We start from the raw sequence: 23,156 nt of genomic DNA on the forward strand, positions 1-23,156 counted from the left end.
ACTCACAGTAACAGCTTGTGGGGTTTTAGTTACCGACGCTGGTGGGACAGTTTGAAATCCAGAGCAGAACAGCTCCCAACAGAGACTTTCAGAATATAGTAAAGATAAGTGACATGATGGGAAATATACAGGGAGCGTTTCTAATAGTTACGAGTTTGCCCTTCATTCTCTCATTTTCAGCAGCCCGCCAGAAGCTTAACCGCATCTTCCACTTAGCCCAAGCGCCGCTTTTAGCCTTCGCCGAAAATCGTACCTGCTCAGCAGAAAAAACAAGCTTTTCCCTTTTGACCACCCTAAGCCTGCTTTGTTGAGTGGCAACACCTGACAATGCTGTTCTGTTTTATCAGGTGGGAACCTGCAAAGAACACTTTGCACTGATGAAATTAACAGCGATGAAGACTTACATTTTGACAATATGGTATATGCTCATGGCGCTAATACGGCTGAATACAGCGGAGGAGGATTTCCAGTGGACAAAGAATAATCCAGGCTCTTTCTATTATGGCACTTTTCCAGCTGGTACTTTTGAACTACAATTGATTGTGGTTTTATAATGCTCTAGATCCACTCGTCTCTTTGCATAAGAAAGCTACCGAAAGGTTTTCTTTGTCCTTCCAGGGAAATGGCAGAAACAAAAATGCAGGCTCTTGCAGAATGTATGTTAATACCATCTTCTGCACCCAGCCCTGGAAATACAAGGATTCACATAGCCCTGCACTTCAGACAGCCGCTTCAGACAGTAAATGCAGAGTAAATGCTAATAGATTAATATTTCATATCCAGATCTTCCTTTCCTGCCTGTGACTGAATAAGATGTACAGGACAACCAATCGCACCTGAGAACTCTTCTCTTTTATCTCAAATTATCCACAACTAATGAAGAATTATAAACTAAGAATAGCCTTTGTTATGCACCTAACTTAAGAAATGAACATGAGTGAAATAATCTCATTGGGTGTGTTTCAAGCTGTTTAGTATTACCTAATTCACTCTTCAGTACTGCTTTAGGAAACCGCATTCTTTAACAGATATTTATACACACTCACACATTTCTTTCAACCAAAATCAAAACTAAGAAGATACAGACATTGATTTGTTTTCATGTTCAAGTTTTTAAGAAGCTTTAACATGGATTAATCATGCCCTTTAGTATAATACTAGGAAAATAATCCAGAATCTTCCTATATATTTTACGTAACAAGAGCTCAACTTGTAATGACTAAAAAACTCGCAAGCAGAAATGATGTGGGAACTTAATCTTTTCTTACAGTAAGACATTTCTGCCATGCTATCAATGTACTACTGATAGTAACAAGGTTTAATACATAAAAAAATTTGATTCCTTTTTCACTGCATCAGAAAAGGACACCTTTAGTCTGTACCGCATTTCCAGACAGTCCCTTTTTAGGCACCAATAAAGTTTCACATAGAAACCATTGGCCTCCTGTTCAGTAGGCAGGCAGTCACGCACGTTTCACACCAGGCCACGCAGCTGCAAAGGTGTATCAATTAACTTACTCATATGAAAATTTAGTACAAAGATCAGTTTTGCAGGAAAATGTTTAAATCATAACTCACTTCTTTTTACCTTTAGGTTTTTTATGGGGTGTTGGAAGTTCTGCATACCAGACGGAAGGGGCCTGGGACAAGGATGGGAAAGGACCAAGTATCTGGGATGCTTTTACTCACAAGAAAGGGAAAGTGTTTAGAAATGAAACAGGCGATTCAGCATGTGACGGCTACTACAAAGTTAAGGTATTGTTACAGAGGAACTGTCCCTCTGGAAACAGTCTGGAGCATCTCAGGACACTGACTTCCCATTTTGAAATAACAGCAAAAATGAAATGCTTCAGTCGCTCTACAGCCACATCCAACTTAGGACGCCAAAGGCTGGTATTTTCAATTAGTTCAGTAAAATCTTACTTCCTGAGAATGTCATGGAACCAATAATACCACAGTGTTCCCCAAATATGTCTGTTTCTCAGGACTTTTGTGTCCAAAGAAATACTGCAAATTTTGTGGGAAGTCAAAATGCTGAGTTACAACAACAAAGAAAGCATTTGAGCTTTGAATAAAATTAACATAATTTTTTGTGTGTGTGTTTGAGCAGCTTTAAAGTTTTTCTATGTGCATTTAAGAACAAAACTATCAGATATTTTAAAATGCAGTCTGAATGTTTTCCATTTTTTGAATGGATAACACATAAATAATCAACGCAGCTCTATTAGCAATATGTTTCCAAGCTTAAAACTATCAAAACCAGTTTTAGAATTCCTGTCCTGGAGGACAGCCAGACCCACAGCAAGAGGGGCCAAATGGCCGTGATAAGCCAATATTATGTAACTGCAATTCCGACTCATTTGGCAGAAGTTATATTGCACTGAGGTTTTTCCACGTACACAAAACCCAAGGTAGAACCAGAGGTCCCAGCGAGAACTCAGCGGAAAGAGACAAATTATGCCTTACTACCCAAAAATGGGAAAACGCAGGAGCGATTTCATTTGATCACTCCCAAACAAGAAGAGCTTGATAAAAACCCACAGCGAGGCTGGAACTCTGAGGCTCACTGGGCTGTTGCAGATCACACGATGATCACAGAACCTATTTTTCAGAGAGGATTCAGGCATAAATGGTGGTATTTCACCATTTACCCACTGCTGCAGGCTTGTAATTTGAGACACTTTCTACAATTTGCTTGTGTGTTCAGTTACAGGGTCCTCTATATAAAAGCACTCTTCCTCTACTTGCTTTCATCATCAGAATTCTCTTTGCATTGGCTCATACACCATCGATTTCTAATTTCATTTACTATCGAAGATGTATGTTTTCTTAGAAGAAGAACGTGTAGTTATACTGAATTTATTTTTGCGCTAACTCCGGTATGACACAGTAACTGAAAGCCTGCGTAATCAGTAGCTTGTACCTAGGCTGAAACGTTTGAGGTCAAGATTTACAGGCTTATATTATTTTTTAAAACATGCATGTTACGAATTCTGGCATAAATACAGTTGCGTTGCAGAACACCTCAACTCATTTTCCCACCCTCTGATGGTGAATCTATTCTGTTCCCATGGTTGTTAATACACCATTACAAGACTCTTTTGCAAAGTCAAGAAAAAAATGGTGAAAAAGGAAGTATACTAAGTAGAAAGAGCCAGAAAATAACTGATGGAATCCTCTTTTGTGCAACTCTTCTAGAGATTTTCTGCATTCAGTAGTGTTTAAGATAGATGAATAACTGAAGAGTTATTCTGCTTGGACTTGAGATCTGTTAATTGGATTTTCTTTTCCCAGGATGACATCCAGTTACTGAAGGAGCTGAAAGTTAATCACTATCTATTCTCTATCTCATGGCCTCGGATTATGCCCACTGGCATCAAAAGTAAGCATAACAATTTCACCGCATTCTTACCAGTATTAGTAAGCAAGAAATTTTATTCCGAAGTATGCTACAGTTGTTTAACATTACTGTTAAATAGATTCCCGATTCTTTGCCTGCAGAACAGAGTTTAACCGTTACACATCCATTACAGCAAGGCCACCACTGTAACGTAAAACTCCTTGCCTACAATTTTTAGATTTCTAGTCTTCCAGTCATTTGGAAAACAGTCCAGGTAATTTCTTGTCTGTGCGTTTCATCAGCAGAGAAACTGAACGAGAAGGGAATACGGTTCTACAATGATACAATTAACAGTCTTCTGGAAAACAATATTATCCCCATTGTGAGCCTCTACCACTGGGATCTTCCACAGGTTAGACAACATTTGAATTAGGGAAATGTCCAATAGAAATGCTGCTTCTGATAGGAGGTTTTTTCTATGGTTAAGGACTATGTGTTCTGTAGAAAAATGTTTAAAGACGGCTGCAAGCTTTTAAGCGGGCTTATAATTATTTTCCTCTGCATTTTATATACATTGTAATTTATACACATTGAAGTTTTGAAAAATCTCCTTCTGAGCTACTGAAATATAAATAAAAGTCCTTGTTAATAGGCAGCTGAACTTTAAATAGCACTACTGATTCTTGAAATTCTTATTTATGAAGGCTCTCCAAGAGAAGTATGGTGGCTGGCAAAATATAAGCATGATAAATTATTTCAATGACTACGCAAATCTGTGTTTTGAGAAGTTTGGCGATCGTGTGAAACATTGGATTACTTTTAGTAACCCTTGGGTAAGTCTTCCTTCCAATCACTCCCAACACACGGTTCTGTTCCCAAAATTCTGCAGAAGCAACACTACAGGAAAGTAGGTTAAAAATTGGAGAGGGAGAGACTTACACCATTAACCTCTGTGCCCCGAAGCCTCAGTGGCCAGATTCTGCACAAGGGCAGATTTTCAAGACACGAAATTCCAGTGAGATTTTGAAAAATCACCAGCTGGAGAGGAGAGAGGCACACAAGTCAGAAAGGCAGTTATTCACCCGCCCTTCAGGCATGGCATCAGGGAACAGCAGGCTGGCGAGTCAGTCCACTAAATGCTAGACACCAACACGTATCCAACAAGCCACAGCATAATATCGACCCAGCAGTGGGGCAGTGGATGGGAGCCACGCAGAGGGGAAGGAAAATGGGGGCTGGAGAGGTTGAGAGAGGCACAGACCACGCAGAAGAGCACAGGATCTAAGTCCATAGGACGGTAGTAAATTCATTAGCTCTGCTGTCCAAAGAATAATAACTAACTCTGTGTATTTTTAGGCAGTTGCTGAGAAGGGTTATGAAACAGGAGAACACGCACCAGGACTGAAGCTCGGCGGATGCGGAGCATACAAAGCAGCACACCACATAATTAAAGTAAAAACTAAAATTGCTCTTTGAATTATGTGTAAATTAAGAGGTTTTAGCAGACTGATTAAGGTTTTTTTGATTCTGCTCTTTAAACAGAAATCTAGCTTTGCAGCGATGCCATGTCCAACAACACATCAAAATTACGACCTAACTTTAAACACCAGCACATACTCAGGTGTAGCATGAAATGACAGTCAAAACAACTTAAACTTTTCCTTATAATTTAAGCGTCTCTTTTACAGTATGTTTCAAACTGGTTGAGGAAGAAAATATCCAGGTTATTCTAGAAACAAGGAGTAAAATCCTGACCTGTTGAAACGGACTTGAATTTTGCGAGTGACTTCAGCAAGGCCAGCTCTTGTAAAGATAAACTTTCATTTGCCCGAATAACGACAAAGACATCTGAAGACGCCAGACAGGACACTGTACCGAGTGCTGCGTGTTGCCCTCACGGGGACCTCCCGGAATTTAGGGAAGGAATCTTGCATAAATGCTTTTTTGAGATCTTACATGAAATGAAAGCTTCCACAACATACATAAAAAAAGATGTCATATTTTCAGACGCAAATATTTAGTGCAAAACCTGCTTTTGATCATCACTAGCTTTCTATACTGACTACGGCATAGCATTAAAATGTGTGTATGCTTTTTTTTTAAACCTATAGACCCACGCAAAGGTGTGGCACTCTTACAATAACACATGGCGTAGAGCGCAGCAAGGTAACAAGGATTCGTTCTGTAATTATACTTCTATTTATATTAAGGGCTGAAAGATTACGCAGAAACTGCAGAATTGTCACTTTGTGTTTTAAGGTATGGTTGGAATTTCCCTAACCAGTGGCTGGGGTGAACCTGTGGATCCACGCAGCCAGCCAGCCAGAGACGCTGCTGAAAGATACATACAGTTTCATTTGGGGTGGTTTGCAAATCCGATCTACAGGGGAGACTATCCGGAAATTATGAAGAATTACGTAGGTAAGCCCCAGTAACCAGCTGTAACGTGAAGCAATGACGCGCTTACAGCATGTTGCAATGGAACAGCCCCTGGCCGACACGTAGTGCAGCCAAGTACGAGGACGCAGGCGAGACAGGGCTAAGTGACAAACAGCCCACGGGACAGGCACAGCTCCTGAGCAGCGTGGGGACACACTCGAACTGAAAAGCTGAGCTGCTGTTGCGGCCCAACAGTTGCACATCTGAGTGCTCCAAACTGGGAACAAACAACCTACCTCACTTTTCATAGTCCATTTTTAGGGGCCTAACCAAGACAGGGAGTTGTTAAATATTTTTCTGGATTTTCCACCTAAGCACAAATAACCAGCAGTTTTTCATCACTAAAGCTTGCATTTCTGCAGCGTTCTGCTAACTTTCTTTCCCAGAATGAAGAAGATGGGCAACGTACGCGGCCAAAAAGCACTTCTGTTCTTGTCGTGTTGTTTCCAAGCATTCTGATGATGTTTACCGCGCTCTTTGGGAAAAAAAAACCCACTTTAATTCACTGTCTTTTCCATGTATTGTACCCAGCTTCCTTCTCCAAACCAAAAGGATGAAAGATTATTTCATCTTAAAAAAGCAAACAGACTAAACTGCCCTCTGCACTAAGTTCAGGAAAACCCTATTTATTGTTGGTGAGGTAAAGAAAACATATTTCTGTGCTCCTCAGGAGTATGTTTCCTGTAATTATTTTGATAGGTAGGAAGAGCGCCCAGCAGGGCCTGGGGAGATCAAGATTACCAACTTTCTCAGTGCAAGAGAAAACCTATATCAAAGGCACATCGGATTTCCTGGGAATAGGTCATTTTACTACTCGTTACGTTATAGAGAAGAGCTTTCCCTTTCTACAAACGTCCGGTTACCACACCGACTGTGGTTTGGCTGAGCTGGTGGACCCAAAATGGCCAGCTCCAGGACCTGACTGGTTATATTCTGTGCCTTGGGGATTCAGAAGATTACTCAACTTCATTAAGGTGATTACCGAGTAAATCTTTAAAAAGAAGCGAGAAAAATGTCTGGTTACACGCAGAAGCTGCACTTATACTATTTCGGATTTTCAGTGGTTTTACCTATATATTTGGGAAGTTTCTTTGCCAAAAAACCACCTTATTTTCCATTCAAAAAACTACAGAATTCATTAATTTTAAAATAAAACCTGTACTTAACTTAAATTCCTAATTACACGTTTTTCCTACTAAAGGTAACTGTAAGTCCAGAAAATTGCTTTTAATGCATTTTACTAAGAATTTCATGTTCTGTCAAAATAAGGTGATTCTGTTTATACGAACTGGCCTAACCCCATCGTTGTTTGCAGACACAGTATGGGAACCCTCTCATTTATGTGACAGAGAATGGAGTTTCTGAAAAGGTACAGTGTACTCAGCTATGTGATGAGTGGCGGATAGAGTATCTGAAAGGATACATTAATGAAATACTGAAAGGTAACTTTAAAAACATCTTTTTAGTGCATAAGCTTTCTGAGTGTTTTCACCTGCTGATTATTTTTTACTCCTGTAATTTACATCATACAGAAATATTCACGGACCCAAATGGGTCAAACTAGACTAATAAACTTTCACAAACATGACAATCAGGCCAGATGTGCTGATGCTAATAAATATAATAACCTACACGCAATTTAATACTGTAAGAGATCATCAGTTTCCACTTTTAGAAAGGAGAAATTGCACCTAATAACCATTCTTATAGCGCTTTAGTACCTCTAAGCTAAAGACAGCATTTTCAAAGAATCTAAATTAACGTATACTTTGCCAGTTTCCATCCTCCTCTCCTCTCCCCACCTCATTCTGGTATAAAACAAAACACTTACAGAACCATATTTTAAGGACGACAAACATAGGCAAAAATTTTAACAGAATCATTTGTACCCTGTTTTCAGCTCTGAACGACGGTGTTAATGTCAAAGGTTATACTGCCTGGTCGCTGCTGGATAAATTTGAATGGAACAAAGGCTTCTCTGAAAGATTTGGATTTTATCATGTTGATTTTAAAAACAGGAACAAACCACGATACCCCAAGGCATCCGTTGACTATTATAAAAAGATTATCAGTGCAAATGGATTCCCAAACCCAAGAGAGGTGATGGCAATTGCTAATTTATTCTTCTTTTCTTTCTCTTTTTTTCTTCAATATATGGGCAAATATCACATTGGATTTCATGAAACAACCTGCATGAATACGGTACACAAAATGAGACACTGTGGTTCTGTAGATGAGGGATGTGTTAAATTCAGAGGCCTCCAGAGACTGAGAAAGTGGAAACAAGCTCAATTACTGCTCCTAAAGCATTTCACAAACTCTCGTTGGCCTTACTGATGTGAACAAAAATTCTAAATAAGTTACCAGTGCTTTGTCAGATTTCTAGGCAGAAAATTACACATACGTGCTACTTCATTGAAAATAATATGGACTATATTATACGCTTTTAAAAATTTTATTGAACAATTAACTATTAGAAATATGTTGCAATAAAAACCACAAACACACAAAGAAACTTTCAGAAAATCATGTGTTGACAGAGTAAAACAGTTTCAGGTGAATTGTAGTGGAAAAATGTTCAGGGACAAAGAAGCTGCTGTGAATGAGACAGAATATGACAGTCTAACAGAGCTGCTGCATGTCAACCTTCTCAGGTGGAAAACTGGCACCAGGCGGCCATGGACACCTGCTCTACCACACACCAGCTCCTTGCTACAGGTAATTACGTATCTTCTGTTTCGTTTTATAGAAGCTTATCGTGTAACTTTCAGATTTTAAATTTCTCTGTGAATACTGTTATTAGCAGGTCCTAAAAGGAATTTTCTCCCTGAAAGCACAACAGCTTTCAAGTACAACAAGCCTCTAAAGAAAAATGTCTTTACTCCAACTAAAAATCACTGTAGCTAAACAGATCAACTTTGGATGTTAACGGAACACACAAACTGTAAGATTTACTCTTTAAAATTAAGCCTAGGGATGACAGCATTATCCTTAAAATAAGTAAAGTGCTAAATGCTCTTTCAAACATAAAACAAAACCAGAGAAATCAAGACAACCATGCAGATAGAAAACCTCTATTTCTACATAAAACAAAACTATTTAAAAAAATGGGCTAAGGACTAGCCTAAGGTGGCGTTAAGCCACGTTTCTGCTCTTTCATACTCCTGGTAACACAGCTAGCAACAGCACAACTTACAGCAGCTGCTCAAGAACGGGTAAATACCGCAGACTCTGCCTGCAGTTTCCACAGTGCCAGGCTAATCCACCTCACTTAACACCTTCCCAGTGTAATTCAGGACCTTTCATAATTCCTGAACTACGAGAATAGCCTACCGCAGTGCATTTCTGAAACTTTTAAGAAGGATGAAATAAGTATTATAAAGTCTCATAAGAAGGATGAGAGAAATTCCACACTGTAGAAAATGTCAAAGCCGTCATCCGAAGTTTATCCTGCTTAGCCTCAGCTGTGGAGTGATGTGTTCTGTGTGAATTAACTGTGTTTACTGAACTCTCTGAGGCTTATCTGTGAAGTAAAATTCTACAACATGAAACTCATTTCATTTTTCAAAGAGCTACAAAACAATCAAAAAAATGCTAAAGCACTTCCCAAGGATTTCTCTCTGACAATTTTCTTTTCTACCCTTCCCTTGGGGGGGGGCCCTGCGGATAAAAATCAAAGGAACAGCAGAACACTGCTAACGCTCTGACACTAATTCGTAGTAAGCACCGGTTCTGCAGCCCTTTGAGCACTGACATCCCTTCAAAAATTTACCTTAGAATGGGAAAAAAAAAAAAAGGGGCAAAACTGTCACGGATTTGCTCCAGCTTTTGCAGACTTAGGAATTTTGTTTGTTTTATTTGCTGTTTATGCCAATGCCAACATTTAACAAAACAATTTTAGCTGTAAATGTTCAAAAATAGCCTTAACCTGTGTTAAGTCTACGTTAGCAATTAGTATGCTCCAGAAGATTAAATTTCTTACATATTACTCATTTCTCAAACTTTAGATTCCCTGATTACGCACATGGAAATGGTGACAGAGATTGTTCTTCCTACAGTTTTCACACTCTGCATACTCACCAGTATTGTCCTAATAATATTCTACCTTCGAAATCATAGATAAGTTTGCATGCTTACACACATCTCCATTTTGCATTTTAAATAAAATGCAACGGCTTTATTATATTGATTAAAGTTTACCACAGATGGCGCTTTTTACACCACTGTAAAGATAAAGAAATATTACTTTACCTATCCACCTAGCGCTCTTATTTTCTATTCAATTCCCAAAACATAATTTAATTTTTTTTATCAAAACCCAAAGTATATTTTCTCTCTGCATTACTTTCTACTCATGTTAAGTAGCAGATTTTATGTTATTGTTTTGGAATCTATTATACATTTTGTTCACCTAAAAAAGTTAGCTAAGATGAAAGTGATTCAAATCTTGCCAGTAGAAATTTCAAATGATTAAAAGCTGTTTGCAAATTCTGATTTCAGTCTGTTTATCAACAGACTTTTAATTAGCATGTAACTGCTATTTGAAGAGCGAGAGACACATAATTTTAAAGTGCAAAAAGGTTTAAATATTGCAAAAGGACTGCTTAAACATTAACTTATTATTATTCATGTCTAAAAGTTAGGATAATAGATGCCTTACGATTTAGGTGTGGAGAAAAATTATTTGAAGTGATTAATCAAAGATGACAACTGCTGTGCCAGATTTAAACCAAGGACTCTTTTCTCTCTAGTTTTGTTTACAGGGAACTAGGTTTACCTTATACGACTATATAATATATTACACACAGAAATGTGTACAATAAGTAACCCAAGTGCTTCCAGAATTTTTAATAATAATTCGAGAATATTCCAGTTCCTCAGATTGACTTCTACTGCAGGTAGGAACAAGTTAAGCACATGATTATAAAAATTTTGTTCCAGAATGTGGCCATCTGGCTGTATTTATCCTTCCATTGTGCTTGAAATGAGTGCTCTAAAGCAAAGCAACAAACAAGCTTGCACTACGGTTTTAGCACTGCCTGTGCACATACTGACTGCAGAGCAGCAGTACATAAATCCAAAAAACGACCTTGTTCTTAGCTTCTCTTCAAAGTCTTTAGCTATTAAATTGATAGTTATTAAGATGAAATATTAAGAAAGGGATAAGAAATACTGAGGAGAAACCAGACATTATAGATTTATAAAAAGCATGAATATTGGGGTTTTCCTTATTCTTATTTATCAATAGTTAATAGTTCCTTTTATGCAAAATGTTTCTGTCTCAAATTAGCTAATCAGCACACACTACACTATGTAATCATTTAAAGTTACACTACCAAAACGTTACATACACTATCTAATCAACTGCCAGGAATTAATCCTGACACATTTAAATGATTATGCCCAGCCAATTACACTGAACATGTTCTTCAGAAGATTATGCAAAAGAACACAAGACAACACTGTTAAAATAATATACTTTGCAATGAGGGGAAAAAGTGAATTTGAAGAGGAGAGAGAAATATATCCAAGAATACTCCAAAATATAAACACAGGGACAAAGAAAAATCAAACTGTCAGGAGTTCACAATGCTCTCGGTGAACAGCTTTCCAAATATATTTGGATGATGAAGCGTCACTGACACTAGGAAAATGTGGCAATATTGCTTGTTTTGTTAAGATAATTCACCCTTTGAACAGTGTCCAATTGCATTCTTATTCAATAAAAATTAAAATTTAAAACCCCGAAGTGCAGAACTTTATTGAATGTTTGTAAATATACAAAATATCTTCTATGTTTTCAAAATAGTTATACTGTTTGTTCATAATTGCACTTTTATAAACAAACAAGATGCGTACAGACAAACTCAGGCTGCGCACGTCACACTTCAAGCACACCAAAGCAAGTAACTCTGTACAATGCACTGTTCTTCAAATCACAGAGTGTTTCTAAATATGCTGTTGGGACACAGATACTACTGAACTTGCCTCTTTACTGTACCTTTCAAGTGCCTGCCTGCAGAGTAACACGCATTTATGTGAAATGCACCTGACTGCACTTCGCCATTGTAATAAAATACATTCTTTCTTCACTGCTTCCATTAACTGTGGAATCGGAAAGGAGACCTGCACAGACAAGAGAAAGAAATGCGATCAGACACTACTCTTAGAAAGAGAAATGGTGGAGATTAGTTCCTGGAGGAGCTTCAAGGACTGGTTTCAAAACTTCAGTTTTACTGAAAGGAGCACTTCGTGACAGGAAAGCTTTACCAAAGCATTCCCCTGTATCAAACCTCACCTCAAAAAGGCAAATTATTTCTATATTAATCTATACACTTAATTCTTCCCTGTTCTCATGCTTTTTCACTTGTTCCACATTTGATTGCAGCAAGGCACGTCTTCCCTCCTTAGCACCTGCTTGCTTCTCTGACTAGAGGCCAGCATTCAATAACAGGCAAACTTTGCTTCAAGCCCATTCTCAGATACACTGGCAAAGGTTTTAAAAGTAAGTCATAAGATATTGTGCAGAATATTTAACAATCATCATATTTGGAACTATGCTGTCATTTTAACTCTAAAAATACAACTCAAAGTTAAGAAGGCAGAAAGTCACCACTTGGTGAAAATCTTCTGCATTCTATAAACACCGTCTCACCCTTTTACGAAAAGATAAAACATTGTTTTGCTTTTGCTGAAGATTTAAGTAAGAAGTAGCTCAGATCCACCGAACCCAGTGTAAAAACTGAATTTGAAATGCGAACTTTCATTATTTCACGTCACCACAAATACCCCTTACCTGTATTGTTTGTTGTCATATGTTCCACCGGCAGATTAGTACTGACTTGCCACGTTGTTTTAACCTCCCTCTGCCCATGCCCACTACTTATGTCCACCTTCCATATTTCTGGGTGATCACTGACAGAATAATCAAGAAATGTCAAAATTCAGTCAGGTATTCAGCCACATCCAACAGCGAAAGCTGCAAAGATCGAAGGTTCGCTTACTTTTGATAGAATTTCTTGACAAGCGCTGGTCTGATCGGCAGTTGAAACACGTGCTTCTCATTTAGAGGGTTTTCCTTGTAATACTTCATGCAAATTCTACAACAGGAATCAACTAGTTACTCTGGAGAAATGCTGCATAAACCTCGTGCAAAGTTAACTATGCTCTCAGATTTTACAAATTTCCTTTGCTTTTCAATTTTAGCCATAAAACAAAATTTAACAGGAAGATCCAACTGCTACTTCTGCAGTCTTGTAGTCATCAACATTAAGGAGGGTAGCTCTTTTCTTTTTTGAAGAGAGTTTATTTACAACTGTCAAAGAGAATCTACTTGTTACTGTCATTTAAAGAGCAAGTAGTAAAAACAAAATAATTACTGTGTCAAAGGGAAGAGGTTCTCATGTTTAAACTGAAGTAAGACCATACAGCTGACCATTATTTCCAGCATATGGTGAAGCTTTTGAACACGATGAACTTGTTCTTGTAGATCTACTGATGTGGAGATGAAGTAATCCTGGAAGAGCAAACAGCTTCCGCTCTTAACTGGACACTCAATTTCTACAGACACATAACACACCCTCAATACACCAAAATAATTTTCCTGCTTCTTTTGAGAAGCCAAAAGGTTAAGAACAGCCTGGCAGAGTCAGAACAAAGTTCCATGCTATCAAAGTACGAAGAGAGGTTCACTGTCCTGCCTGACAATGACCCATAACAGACACTTAGGAAATAACATATGAATGAGGGAACAGCGTAATGACGTTTCTGCAGGGTACTGTCCCGTCCTCATGATTTGCAATTCAGTTTCTCAGCTCATAGGAACGACATGACTCGCATCCCACCAGCAGCAAAGTGTGCTCTACTTTATACTGCTTTCAGAGTAAAAATAAATACATAAAGCAACTCACCAAGAAGGTTAATGTTGCCAGTTCCTGGCCTGTAAAATGAACAGGGCGGGGGGGAAATAAAATTAGAATTTACTACACAGTGTCAGATGAAAGATAAGCCACATTCAGATAATCAAAGAGGGACTTCTACAAAAGCAAAGCACAGAGTCAGTAGGACTGCGATGTTATTTATTGACATGATTACTCCTTCAAAACAAGAAAAAAAAAAACTGTAAAGTGTGCAGCAGAGAGATTATTTTATTTACCACCAAGGCTGCACAATGAAGAAACCTGCCACAGACTTTGAGACAGCCACCCTCCTTGGGACATACAGGTTTACAAACAGTGACAATAAAACAGCAAATGAAACAAAGGATGAAAACAGGATGACAAAGCAAAAAAGAAATTAAGAAAGGAAGAGATGAAGGAAAAGGAGGTGGGTAACAACAATGGTAAAACACAACACCCCTCCCACAGATTCAGGAAAAAAAAAGCAAGCTGTAATGCTGAAAACAAAGCCACAAGGTTTTGAAGAAAAAGTGTACTTGACAATAATCTTTCTACTTTTTTTTTTCCAGTATAATATATATAACAGTAATCAACAGTATCTTTCTAAATACCACAGGCTGTACAAACACAGCTATTACATAGAAATACCCTTGCCTGATTTCCTTTTAACCCACGTAGACCATAAAGGAAAAGACAGAAAGAGCATGAGGGTCTTATTTTTTCACCTCCAGCAAAGAGATAAGAAAAACAACAGTCCACAGTTATATAAATCTGGTATTCATTTTACTTGAAGTTCAACCTAAAGATTTTTTCAAATCAAAAAATAAATACACGGTTATGCAAGCTATAGTTAATTTGAAACAAATTAATTTTTAAAATATGGAAACCACATACAACTGAAAAGTACAATCACTAAGGAGGCTGGAGACAGCACTTCAGCAGGTGGGAACAGAAGTGAGATCAAGGTTACCAAAAACTTCATTATTTCATGCACGGAGTACCTTTTATCTGGAATTTCTAATCACGTTAACAGATATCAGGCTTACCTATGAAAAAACTGACATAATCTTTCTTCATCTTATCCAAACCAATCTCCAAGAGCATTTGAATTGGAATGATGCCACTGAGGGAAACGACCTCTATCTTTCCATGATAAGACTGTTGAATCAATTTGCTTAGCAAACTGCTGCTCCCTTGATGAATCTAAAAATTAGAAAAGTTTTCTTGTGATGTAGCTGTGTACAAAACATCGTAAACATTGTTCAGAAGTACAAGACCATGGAAAGAGAGGCAAACTGAGGTGTGTGAAAGTCATTTTAAAACAATACAACACAGAAATGAGGAGCAGTGAAGTGACATTTGACTTCAAAGAACTCGATATTATAAAATTTATTGTGAAACACAAATACTTACCCATGGCTGTATCTCACCATGTTCCAAGGATTTTATGATCAGTGTGAAACACTCTATCAACTCCTGATAGGAATTGACACCTTAAGAAAAGAAGATGCAATACTGTATTTATCAACCCAGGCTCGCACTCTGGCTGTTAAGTCAATAACAACAGGCCAACGCATACTTGCAGGAACTAAACCCCTCATTTCAAGAATGATAGATGAAATGGGGGGGTCACACTGCTTTTTGTTAATTTTGTCATCTCATGACTTTAAAAAGGGTTACTCTGAAGAAATGATGAGTAAAAGAGACTACTGAACTGCATGGCTGTTAGAGATCAGCACGTGGCAGAAGCAGATTGTCATATATCACATCGTGGCTACATTCTCTCCATACACATTGCAGCTCAACACATTTTATAAATTGAACTGAACAGCATCTATCTAGAATATGAACTGTTAGCATCTATTAATCCAAATAACTGCTTCCCTAAGGGAGAACAAACCTCCACACGCTGTGCACCCGATGCTGCCCTTAAGCAGGACACGCTGCAGCCATCGCAGTGCGTTTTAGCTATCTTGTGTCGATTCAAACGACAGTGGTTGCACTAATAGGAATGCAAGGGGTTTAGAAGTTACGTACTCCTTCCCTCAGACAGAACGGAGTTGTTATAATCTCTGGAACAGCTTAACAAGTTTATTAGCAATCTGAAAAATCAGTAATAAATAAAAATTCATTTACTGAAGGTCTGTGAGTGCTATTACAAGAATTATATAGTTTGTGTGCAGCTTTAGCAACTTAAAAATTGTCCTTCAGATCTAGAAACACAAAAGCTTTTATCTATAAAGTTTTCAGTTTTAGAGCAGTGAGTACTGCCGATCGTTTAGTACCTTTTACAATCAAATAAAATTAAATATAGTACCTCCTGCTAGATGCTGGTCTACTTTTATAAGTTGTAAGAAAGTATATCATCTTACATACCTAAAATTGGCTCTTTTAGAAAAAGCCTGTTGAAAACAATTTTCGGAAGAGCTGATCAGTCCTTAAAACTCAGAGAAATTTATATTCACTTCACTGAGAAAGCAAGACAGTGTAGTAGATAGGACAGAAGGATTAAAAGATAACAGTTGAGGTAAAATACCTCAGTACACTTACTTCTCATTTTGCACCATAATTGTTCAGCAAAATCCAGGTCTCCTCGCTCACTGAAGATCGATTTTATTGAACTGTCCACTGCAGCAGTGTCACATTTGATTGTCTGAAAGAGGGAGTTTGTCTTAAGTGAAAAAAAGAAAAAAGGTTTGCCTAGGATTCAAAGACCTTATGTATTCGAATTTCCTCCGGACATCAAAATTGGGTGCACTGCCAATTTCCCCCCCTTTCCAGGGAAGCTACTGCACAGAAACTACTACTGCAGAGTAATTTGGAAGCATATTTTTATTTAAAAGTGAGACTAATTCTTTTCAGAATTGTCACACTGGACCATTGCTAGCTTTGGACCAGGTACTGAAGCCTACTGTCAGAAAGGCTTCTGCTCACAGCCAAGTAGAACTCAACCAGACTGCCTGGAACAGCTAAGAACCAGCCGCTTCACTCAAGACGGTCCTTTCCGCCTTCCAGTGCCAGGATGGACGGAGCGTTGGTAAATAGCAAGGATACAGTCCAGCAAGCACTAATGCAGAACACAACCTATGCGACACTGAACTCCTAGATAATGAAATAACTGCATGTATACCTAGCAGTACCCCAGGAGGCTTTGGTCATATGTGTATTCTCAGAAAAATGTTCCTGGTTTCCTGATCCTGAATATTTCTGCCTTAGCTAATACAGAAATCATTAAATTTTTAGCTCATGAACAAAAAGCAACTTCCCTCTCCGTAGGAGAGAGACCCAAACCTTTCTTGTAGACTGAAAGGGAAAAAATCTTAACATAACTGAAGACATTTTTATAATTTAAATTTGTCCATTGCTTTGGAATATGATAAACCTCCAGATAAATAGGACAGATATCCAACTGATACCATTAAATTGGCCCAAAATCATTAAATTAGGCAAGAAAAGCAAATTAGCAATAGAACACAATGGCACAAAGGTCGGAGGTCCTGAAAGAAACTAGGAGCTCATGAGACTGATAGCTTTAGGAGATGACAGGGTGGTTAAAACAAGGGAGTGTAATTGCAGTTGATACAACACAGTTCAATTTGCAAGCTTTTGGTAGTGAAAAAGGAAGGGAAAAAAGCAATTCAAAATAGCTTCCCAACATTACGTTATATAAAATATGTTAATGGATGCTGGTAGACGTTTTAGAATTAAAAGAGAGGGAGGATTTCTGAAGGTAAAAATTGCAGTGGACTTTCTGTTAGAGGGTAGCTGTGGAATTCCTAATTTTGCCTCTAATACCTTCCGCCATTATTTTTACCCAGCAGAAACAGGAGATCTGTCTTTCTTTACATCTCCATGTCTATGTATTTACACATATACATAAATAACTTACAAGGCTTAGTCAAAATCTGAAATAACCGCAGTTATAAGGGAAACAAGATGACAGGGCAATTGGTAGGAAATTGCATATACCTCTGCTTCATTACTGTTTCCAGATATACAATATCCATCCAGTTTCTTCTTTAAATCTAGCAAAGGAAAAAAAAAATATCATCACTATGGGAAAAAAAAAAAATCATCCAGCCACTTGTATAAATCCCTGGGCCCACCATAATGAACAAATTCACTTACTGGATGGCTAATGGACAAAAATTTATCACTTTCAAAATTGTTTTTACTGGATAAGCATATAGCCTGAAAATATAATTTCTTAGTATTTTGTATTATAAGCTACAATTTTCCCCATACACCTTTACTGCATTCTGTTATCTAAGCATTAACTTGCTAACTTTCATGGATGAAGGAGGAATCTAATAAGCGTCTCGGCTTTTCTTCCACACGTATTTGTCAGAGCTTTTGTCTGTTTCTCCAAGTTTTATCTACATACTAAAAAAAGTTAGGTGCATCCCTACATCTGATTCTCTTTTTAGAGTTGTCTTTCTAATACCTTAAACTTCTGGCCAGACACATATTGTTCACAACAGTTTTCAGAAGGAATCAGTAATTTTGGATGCTTCATTTTAAGATATCATCAAAGTATTGCTTTCCACCACCGAAGGGACACTTAGCATGTCACATAATGTGAAAAACGCATCCAGAACTCCCTCAACTGCTTTTTAAACACAATTGTGTCATTTTATAAAGAAACAATTTTTACAAGGTATTATGACACAGAACAATGACAGAGATGTACTGACTAACCTAGTTAACTATGTGCAGGTAGTTATAGCATAGAAAGTAACGTCTCTGATTCCAATATGTTAAATATTGTACATGGAATTTCCTTTTATTTCTGTGAAATGTGACACCCCCCTCTCCCCACGTAAACAAGCATCAATTACCAGTCAGAAATTCCTGGACCAGTTCAACAGCTGACTCGGACTCCAACAGCTCAGGCCACTCAGTCACGCCTGTCTTCAAACCTTCAGCCAAAGCCTAAAGGCACCATCAAGACCCAAATAACACAAATCAGATCTTGTTGGAGGTTCTGCATGTGTCACTCTTAAAACTGCAGGTAACTTCTCCAAGAACCATACAGCTAACCATGAATTCAGACAATTCTCGAATTTCCTGGCTTTCGTGTTCATGATTTGTCCTCTTTGTAGTCAAGATTCCTAAAAGTTAACTCAAAGTTTATTCTAAACTAAAAGCTTGAAATGCCCGCTGAAGTTTTAAATAAATTATTAACATGTAAAATCACTGTTCCCTGTAAATCTGAAATTGGAATTTCTCATACTTACAAGGAGAAACTGCAGCTCTCTATATAGCTGATATACAGGACTTCTGGGGTCCCCAGACTCCAGCGTAATATTCTGAAAGTTCCAGAAGTTTATGTCAGTTTTAAACTTTAGAAATCAAGAGTCCTAAAATTTTCATTAGTGAAATGCACATTTGTGTAATTTAGATTATGAACACATTGTGCTGCTTATATGAAGAATAATAAACACAAATGTCAAGAGTCTCTTATTTTCTCTCCTTCGCACGACTCACAATGTAAGCCGTGGGAAGAGTTTAGGTTTGTTTGTTTTTTTCCTTCTTGACTTACCAGTGTGGCAGCTGAAATTAGCGGGGGTGTCTCCAGAATCTTTTCTACAGTATTCCATGTAATATCAACATATACATTGCTTTCAGATTCTGCAATTGTGTCCTCTATTGGAGCAGCTCTAATAAGTTCATACCGCACAAATCCTTTTGTCATCACCTAGAAGGAACAGATTATTAAAAAAAATCAAAACAACAAAACCGCCACCACATCCATTGTTCTGTACCTGTGCAAAACATTTTTAAAAGCATTTCACACACATACAAATAGGTCTAATATCAGCCAAATGCATGACAACATAGGGAGCTCAACTGTTACGTCAAAAGAGATTATTACACTGTAGAATCACAGTAAGATGAGATTTTAAATAGAGTCTATAAAGCTTCCCAAAACCTGTATCATAAATTCAAAAACCAGAGTTTTTAAACTTAGATTGGAGACACGATAGACTGTAAAAACCTACAACAGATGAACGATGTTTCATTTTATGTGCCGTTTTGAGCTCCTCCAGGTTCGCAAAGCAGGTTTTATCAGCCGTAGGACCTAGGAAAGGAAAGTAAGAATCAAAAAAACATCTGACACAATTCAAATTCAGCACTTAAAATTAATTCCCAGATGCTCCATTTGGTCAAGTACAACTCGCGTCATCCTTCAGAAGGCAGGCATTCTTTCATTTGTCCTGTGGTAACAAGAGCTGGTGTTAACATATAAATATTTAGTAAGAGTCACTACTTGGATAAGAAGTTGAATGGTAGCAATTTCAATTTGCTAAGTTACTGCCCCTGAGCGAAGGTAGGCCTGCACAGACACTGCTGCATTAGTATATTAAAAAGTTATTTACCCCACACGGCATGGGTTAAAAACATGTTTTCTCTCTCTCTTTTTTCTCCTACTTGTTTAAAAACGAAGAAACTTTGTCACACAAAAGACAAAGACAGCATCACTACATTAATATTCCCACGTTTTTAAGCCTTCCTCATTTAATTCTGTGTGTAACATTATAACCTTACCGTCACATGTAACCATATAGAAATTGATTCCTGTGATTTTGCTTCCAGCTTTGAGAGGCTCAGCCCCCAGCCAACAAGTATGTTCAGGATCGGAACCATCACACCTTATCCAGAGGGGAGGAAGCACAACCAGGTCACCTATCTTCAAGTGGGTCATGTTGGGATTTTGTACCATTGTATATAAGGAAATCAACTGCCTAGAAATACGAACAGGGAAAAAAACATAAGATGGCAGCAAGTATAGCTAAATCTATCACTCACATAAAACTTAACTCCCATGTACCGTGCTTCCTTAGCAGACGTCAAATCATTTTACAAAAGGAATGCAGGACTACATATCTCATCTTATGGGTAGAGCAAGGACGTCACAAAGGAGGAGGTAAGATATCATAACTGAGAATATTTTTATTATCATATTTTAATTTAATGGTTCTGAAATCATAATTCAGTTTTACATTTTACGCATGTTAAAAGTATGAGCAACTTAAGCAAACCAGCCACCATGTTTTGGTATCACATCTTGGTATTTTAGTAACAGCCAAAGACCCTGATCAGATTTTTATTCCTTTTTTTTTTCTTTTTTTAACAGAAGCCTTACAGAAACAAGCATTGAAGTCCTAGTAATCTTTCTTTGCTCACCTACACCCAGACAGGCCCATTAACCTAAGAGGACAGCTCACAAGTGCTCTTCCAGCACCTTGACTTCAGCTACTTTGTTAGCAATACTTTTAGCCAGGGGAGACCATTTTGGAGGATGAAAAATGGCTGTGTCTCCGCACTAAACTAGTGAGTAATTTCATTTTGGGGGATTGAAAATAATACAGGTTCTGTATATTAGGAAGAGAAACAAAAGTTGCAGAAGAAAATTACATCAAAAGGGGAGGCAGACCTCTGACACTTACTTTGCTCTTCTGACAGAAAGACCCGCCGGTCCTGAACCTTTCTTCGGTAAAAGCTCAGAGGCATAAATGGCATCATCTGCTTGTGATTCTTCCGCCGGGTTGCTTTCTTCATTGTGTTGCTTTAAGAGAAATGCACAGGTTAAGTCAAAAAATGCAAGGTACATGAAAATATTTGATGGGAATTCAAGTCTAGATTACATTTAAAAAATTAACAACTAACGTACACACTTACTGCTTTCTGTAAAATATAGATCGTAGTGTTTCCATTCCAAAATCTTTCAATGGGACTTTTGCAACTACCACCAATCAGACAAATCTCTACGTCAGTCTGAAAAAAAATAAAACTTTTTAATACACTACATATAAATGCTGCATTTCAGCAATTCTTTAATACCAGAAATTGCAAAATTAACTAATTCCACAAACTGTTTTCCAACCCTATTGCAACCATTCATGAATCTAAGGCTTTCTTACTTCAGGAGAACAGAGTTATTAGATGCCACAGGTGGAATCAGATCACCTGTGAAAATGCAACAACTTTCCACTAACCAGCATGGAGTATTTCATCTCTAACAGGCTGATTCTGTGAGAAACTTAAGTATGGTTCGATGAACAAAGCTTCAGATAATCTGAGGTATGAGGGATCATTGCTGTCAAGTAGTGGCTGCAGTCACTAGATATCCTTGAGATGGAGAATACTCATTTACAGTGACATTAAATATCAACTGATCACTTCTCTGAATGTCTCATTAAAGCTTTAAACACTGTTTGGAGACATTAAGTAACTCAAGCTTGCTCTCAAGAACGAAGGAATATCAACCTTTACTTAGGCTTTTCCATACACACTGAGAAGTATTGCTTGATTCTTCACATCTAGTCAGTTTTCCACATTGCTGTATCTTTAAATCACCACCTGGTTTTATTTTCAAACTATTATCAAACTCGTGTAAATCCCAAGATTAATACAACAGCATTAGAGATTTTCCAGCCATCCCCATGTTCCAAAAGCTGTTAGAAGCAATTGCCATTTTCACACATATATCCCATTCCCTATAAAAGTAATTAGATAAAAAAACATGCCATCAGAAGCTGCAAGTTTGAGGATCTGCATGAAAATACCACCTCAGGGAGCTGAGACAGCACCAGCTCTTTCCTCTCCTGCCAGCAGCCACACACCGCACCTCACACAACCTCCACTTTGTAACCCTCTCGCATGTACTCGATCCTTACGATCATTTTAAGAAAGTGCTTAAAATGGTAAAATTTTAACAGGTGCAACAAATCAGGGGGAAGGCAGGAGGGAGCCGGGAGGCGAAGGCCGGTGGCGGCCCGGGAGGGCGGCGCTCAGGGTACCCGCCTCCATCCTGAGGGAGAGGCAGATCTGAGGAGGTATTACTGAGGTAAACTTTCCTTTTTACGCGGTAACCCCGCACACATCTCAGCTGTTGATCAATGGCTGCATGTTTTAAACATAGAGACTGCGGTTACGTGGCTGTATTTTCACGTATATATTTACCTCGAAGAGATAGGGATACTCAGGGATACTTTCCTTTCCATCTTCATATATTCTGAGAGAAAAAGAAAATGTTTAGGTACACAAAGCTTTTTTTTTCCTCTGTATTCCTCATTAAACAGTGAGTGTAACTGCATAAATGACAACAGCGCGGGTCTACGAGCAGAGCCTCAGCAGCCTCCCCGCAAAGGGGGGCCCCCCGCGGCACCCCCGCCCAGCCGCCCCCCTCAGCCCCGCGGCGAGGCAGCCGCCGGGACCGGGCCGGACCGCCGGAGGGGGCGGCCGTGCAGCTCGGCAGCCCCCGGACCCACCGGAGGAGGCGGCTGTACAGCTCCCCAGCCGCCCGCCGCCGCCGCTCCGCGGCCATCGCCGCCCGCCACATCCGAACCGCCCGCCTCGCCCGCCCCCCCGGCACTACATCCGGGGCGGTGGGCCTAAAAGTCAAAAAATTATTCTTCGCCGCCGCCAAGAGCGGATTTTTAGTCACGTGTATCCCCCTTTCAGGCCCATCCGTG

General features: G+C 38.6%; 2 protein-coding genes across 4 annotated transcripts; one reads left to right on the forward strand and one right to left on the reverse strand.

Moving 5' to 3' along the window:
- Positions 1-392: 392 nt before the first annotated feature.
- LCTL (lactase like) lies at positions 393-9,902 on the forward strand. Of its 3 annotated transcripts, XM_009507986.2 has the most exons (13): positions 393-519; positions 1,595-1,755; positions 3,295-3,382; positions 3,643-3,752; positions 4,045-4,173; positions 4,697-4,792; positions 5,452-5,506; positions 5,600-5,761; positions 6,479-6,753; positions 7,095-7,221; positions 7,680-7,879; positions 8,434-8,497; positions 9,787-9,902. In XM_009507986.2, the coding sequence occupies exons 1-13, from the start codon at positions 393-395 to the stop codon at positions 9,900-9,902; spliced, it is 1,710 nt and encodes a 569-aa protein (XP_009506281.1). The 3 variants fall into 3 exon arrangements, with proteins under 3 accessions (XP_009506281.1, XP_064312115.1, XP_064312117.1); XM_064456045.1 differs by lacking the exons at positions 393-519; positions 1,595-1,755; positions 3,295-3,382; ... (1 more) ...; positions 7,680-7,879; positions 8,434-8,497 and having other exon boundaries at positions 4,049-4,173; XM_064456047.1 differs by lacking the exons at positions 393-519; positions 1,595-1,755; positions 3,295-3,382; ... (2 more) ...; positions 7,680-7,879; positions 8,434-8,497 and having other exon boundaries at positions 4,049-4,173.
- A 1,337-nt stretch (positions 9,903-11,239) lies between these two features.
- On the reverse strand, positions 11,240-23,156 carry ZWILCH (zwilch kinetochore protein). The gene is made up of 18 exons (XM_064456048.1): positions 22,953-23,156; positions 22,645-22,696; positions 21,361-21,456; positions 21,129-21,247; positions 20,227-20,423; positions 19,680-19,759; positions 19,220-19,375; positions 18,915-18,986; positions 18,516-18,609; positions 17,647-17,702; positions 16,228-16,330; positions 15,091-15,170; positions 14,724-14,880; positions 13,690-13,718; positions 13,159-13,295; positions 12,784-12,879; positions 12,576-12,694; positions 11,240-11,905 (listed from the first exon to the last, which is right to left on the reverse strand). The coding sequence occupies exons 1-18, from the start codon at positions 23,021-23,023 to the stop codon at positions 11,814-11,816; spliced, it is 1,806 nt and encodes a 601-aa protein (XP_064312118.1). The 5' UTR covers positions 23,024-23,156; the 3' UTR covers positions 11,240-11,813.

The sequence above is a fragment of the Phalacrocorax carbo genome, chromosome 7 (genome assembly GCF_963921805.1).
Source record: "Phalacrocorax carbo chromosome 7, bPhaCar2.1, whole genome shotgun sequence".
Lineage (NCBI taxonomy): Eukaryota > Metazoa > Chordata > Aves > Suliformes > Phalacrocoracidae > Phalacrocorax > Phalacrocorax carbo.

What these genes read in the sequence shown, in the direction of transcription:
- LCTL (XM_009507986.2), top strand. Translation starts at nt 393, where the DNA reads ATGAAGACTTACATTTTGACAATATGGTATATGCTCATGGCGCTAATA. An exon ending in CATTAATGAAATACTGAAAG is followed by an intron (nt 7,222 to 7,679) that starts GTAACTTTAAAA and finishes CCCTGTTTTCAG; the next exon opens with CTCTGAACGACGGTGTTAAT. An exon ending in GATTCCCAAACCCAAGAGAG is followed by an intron (nt 7,880 to 8,433) that starts GTGATGGCAATT and finishes CAACCTTCTCAG; the next exon opens with GTGGAAAACTGGCACCAGGC.
- ZWILCH (XM_064456048.1), bottom strand. Translation starts at nt 23,023, where the DNA reads ATGTGGCGGGCGGCGATGGCCGCGGAGCGGCGGCGGCGGGCGGCTGGG. An exon ending in CTATATGGTTACATGTGACG is followed by an intron (nt 19,760 to 20,226) that starts GTAAGGTTATAA and finishes TTCCTTTCCTAG; the next exon opens with GTCCTACGGCTGATAAAACC. An exon ending in TGAAACATCGTTCATCTGTT is followed by an intron (nt 19,376 to 19,679) that starts GTAGGTTTTTAC and finishes TGTTCCTTCTAG; the next exon opens with GTGATGACAAAAGGATTTGT.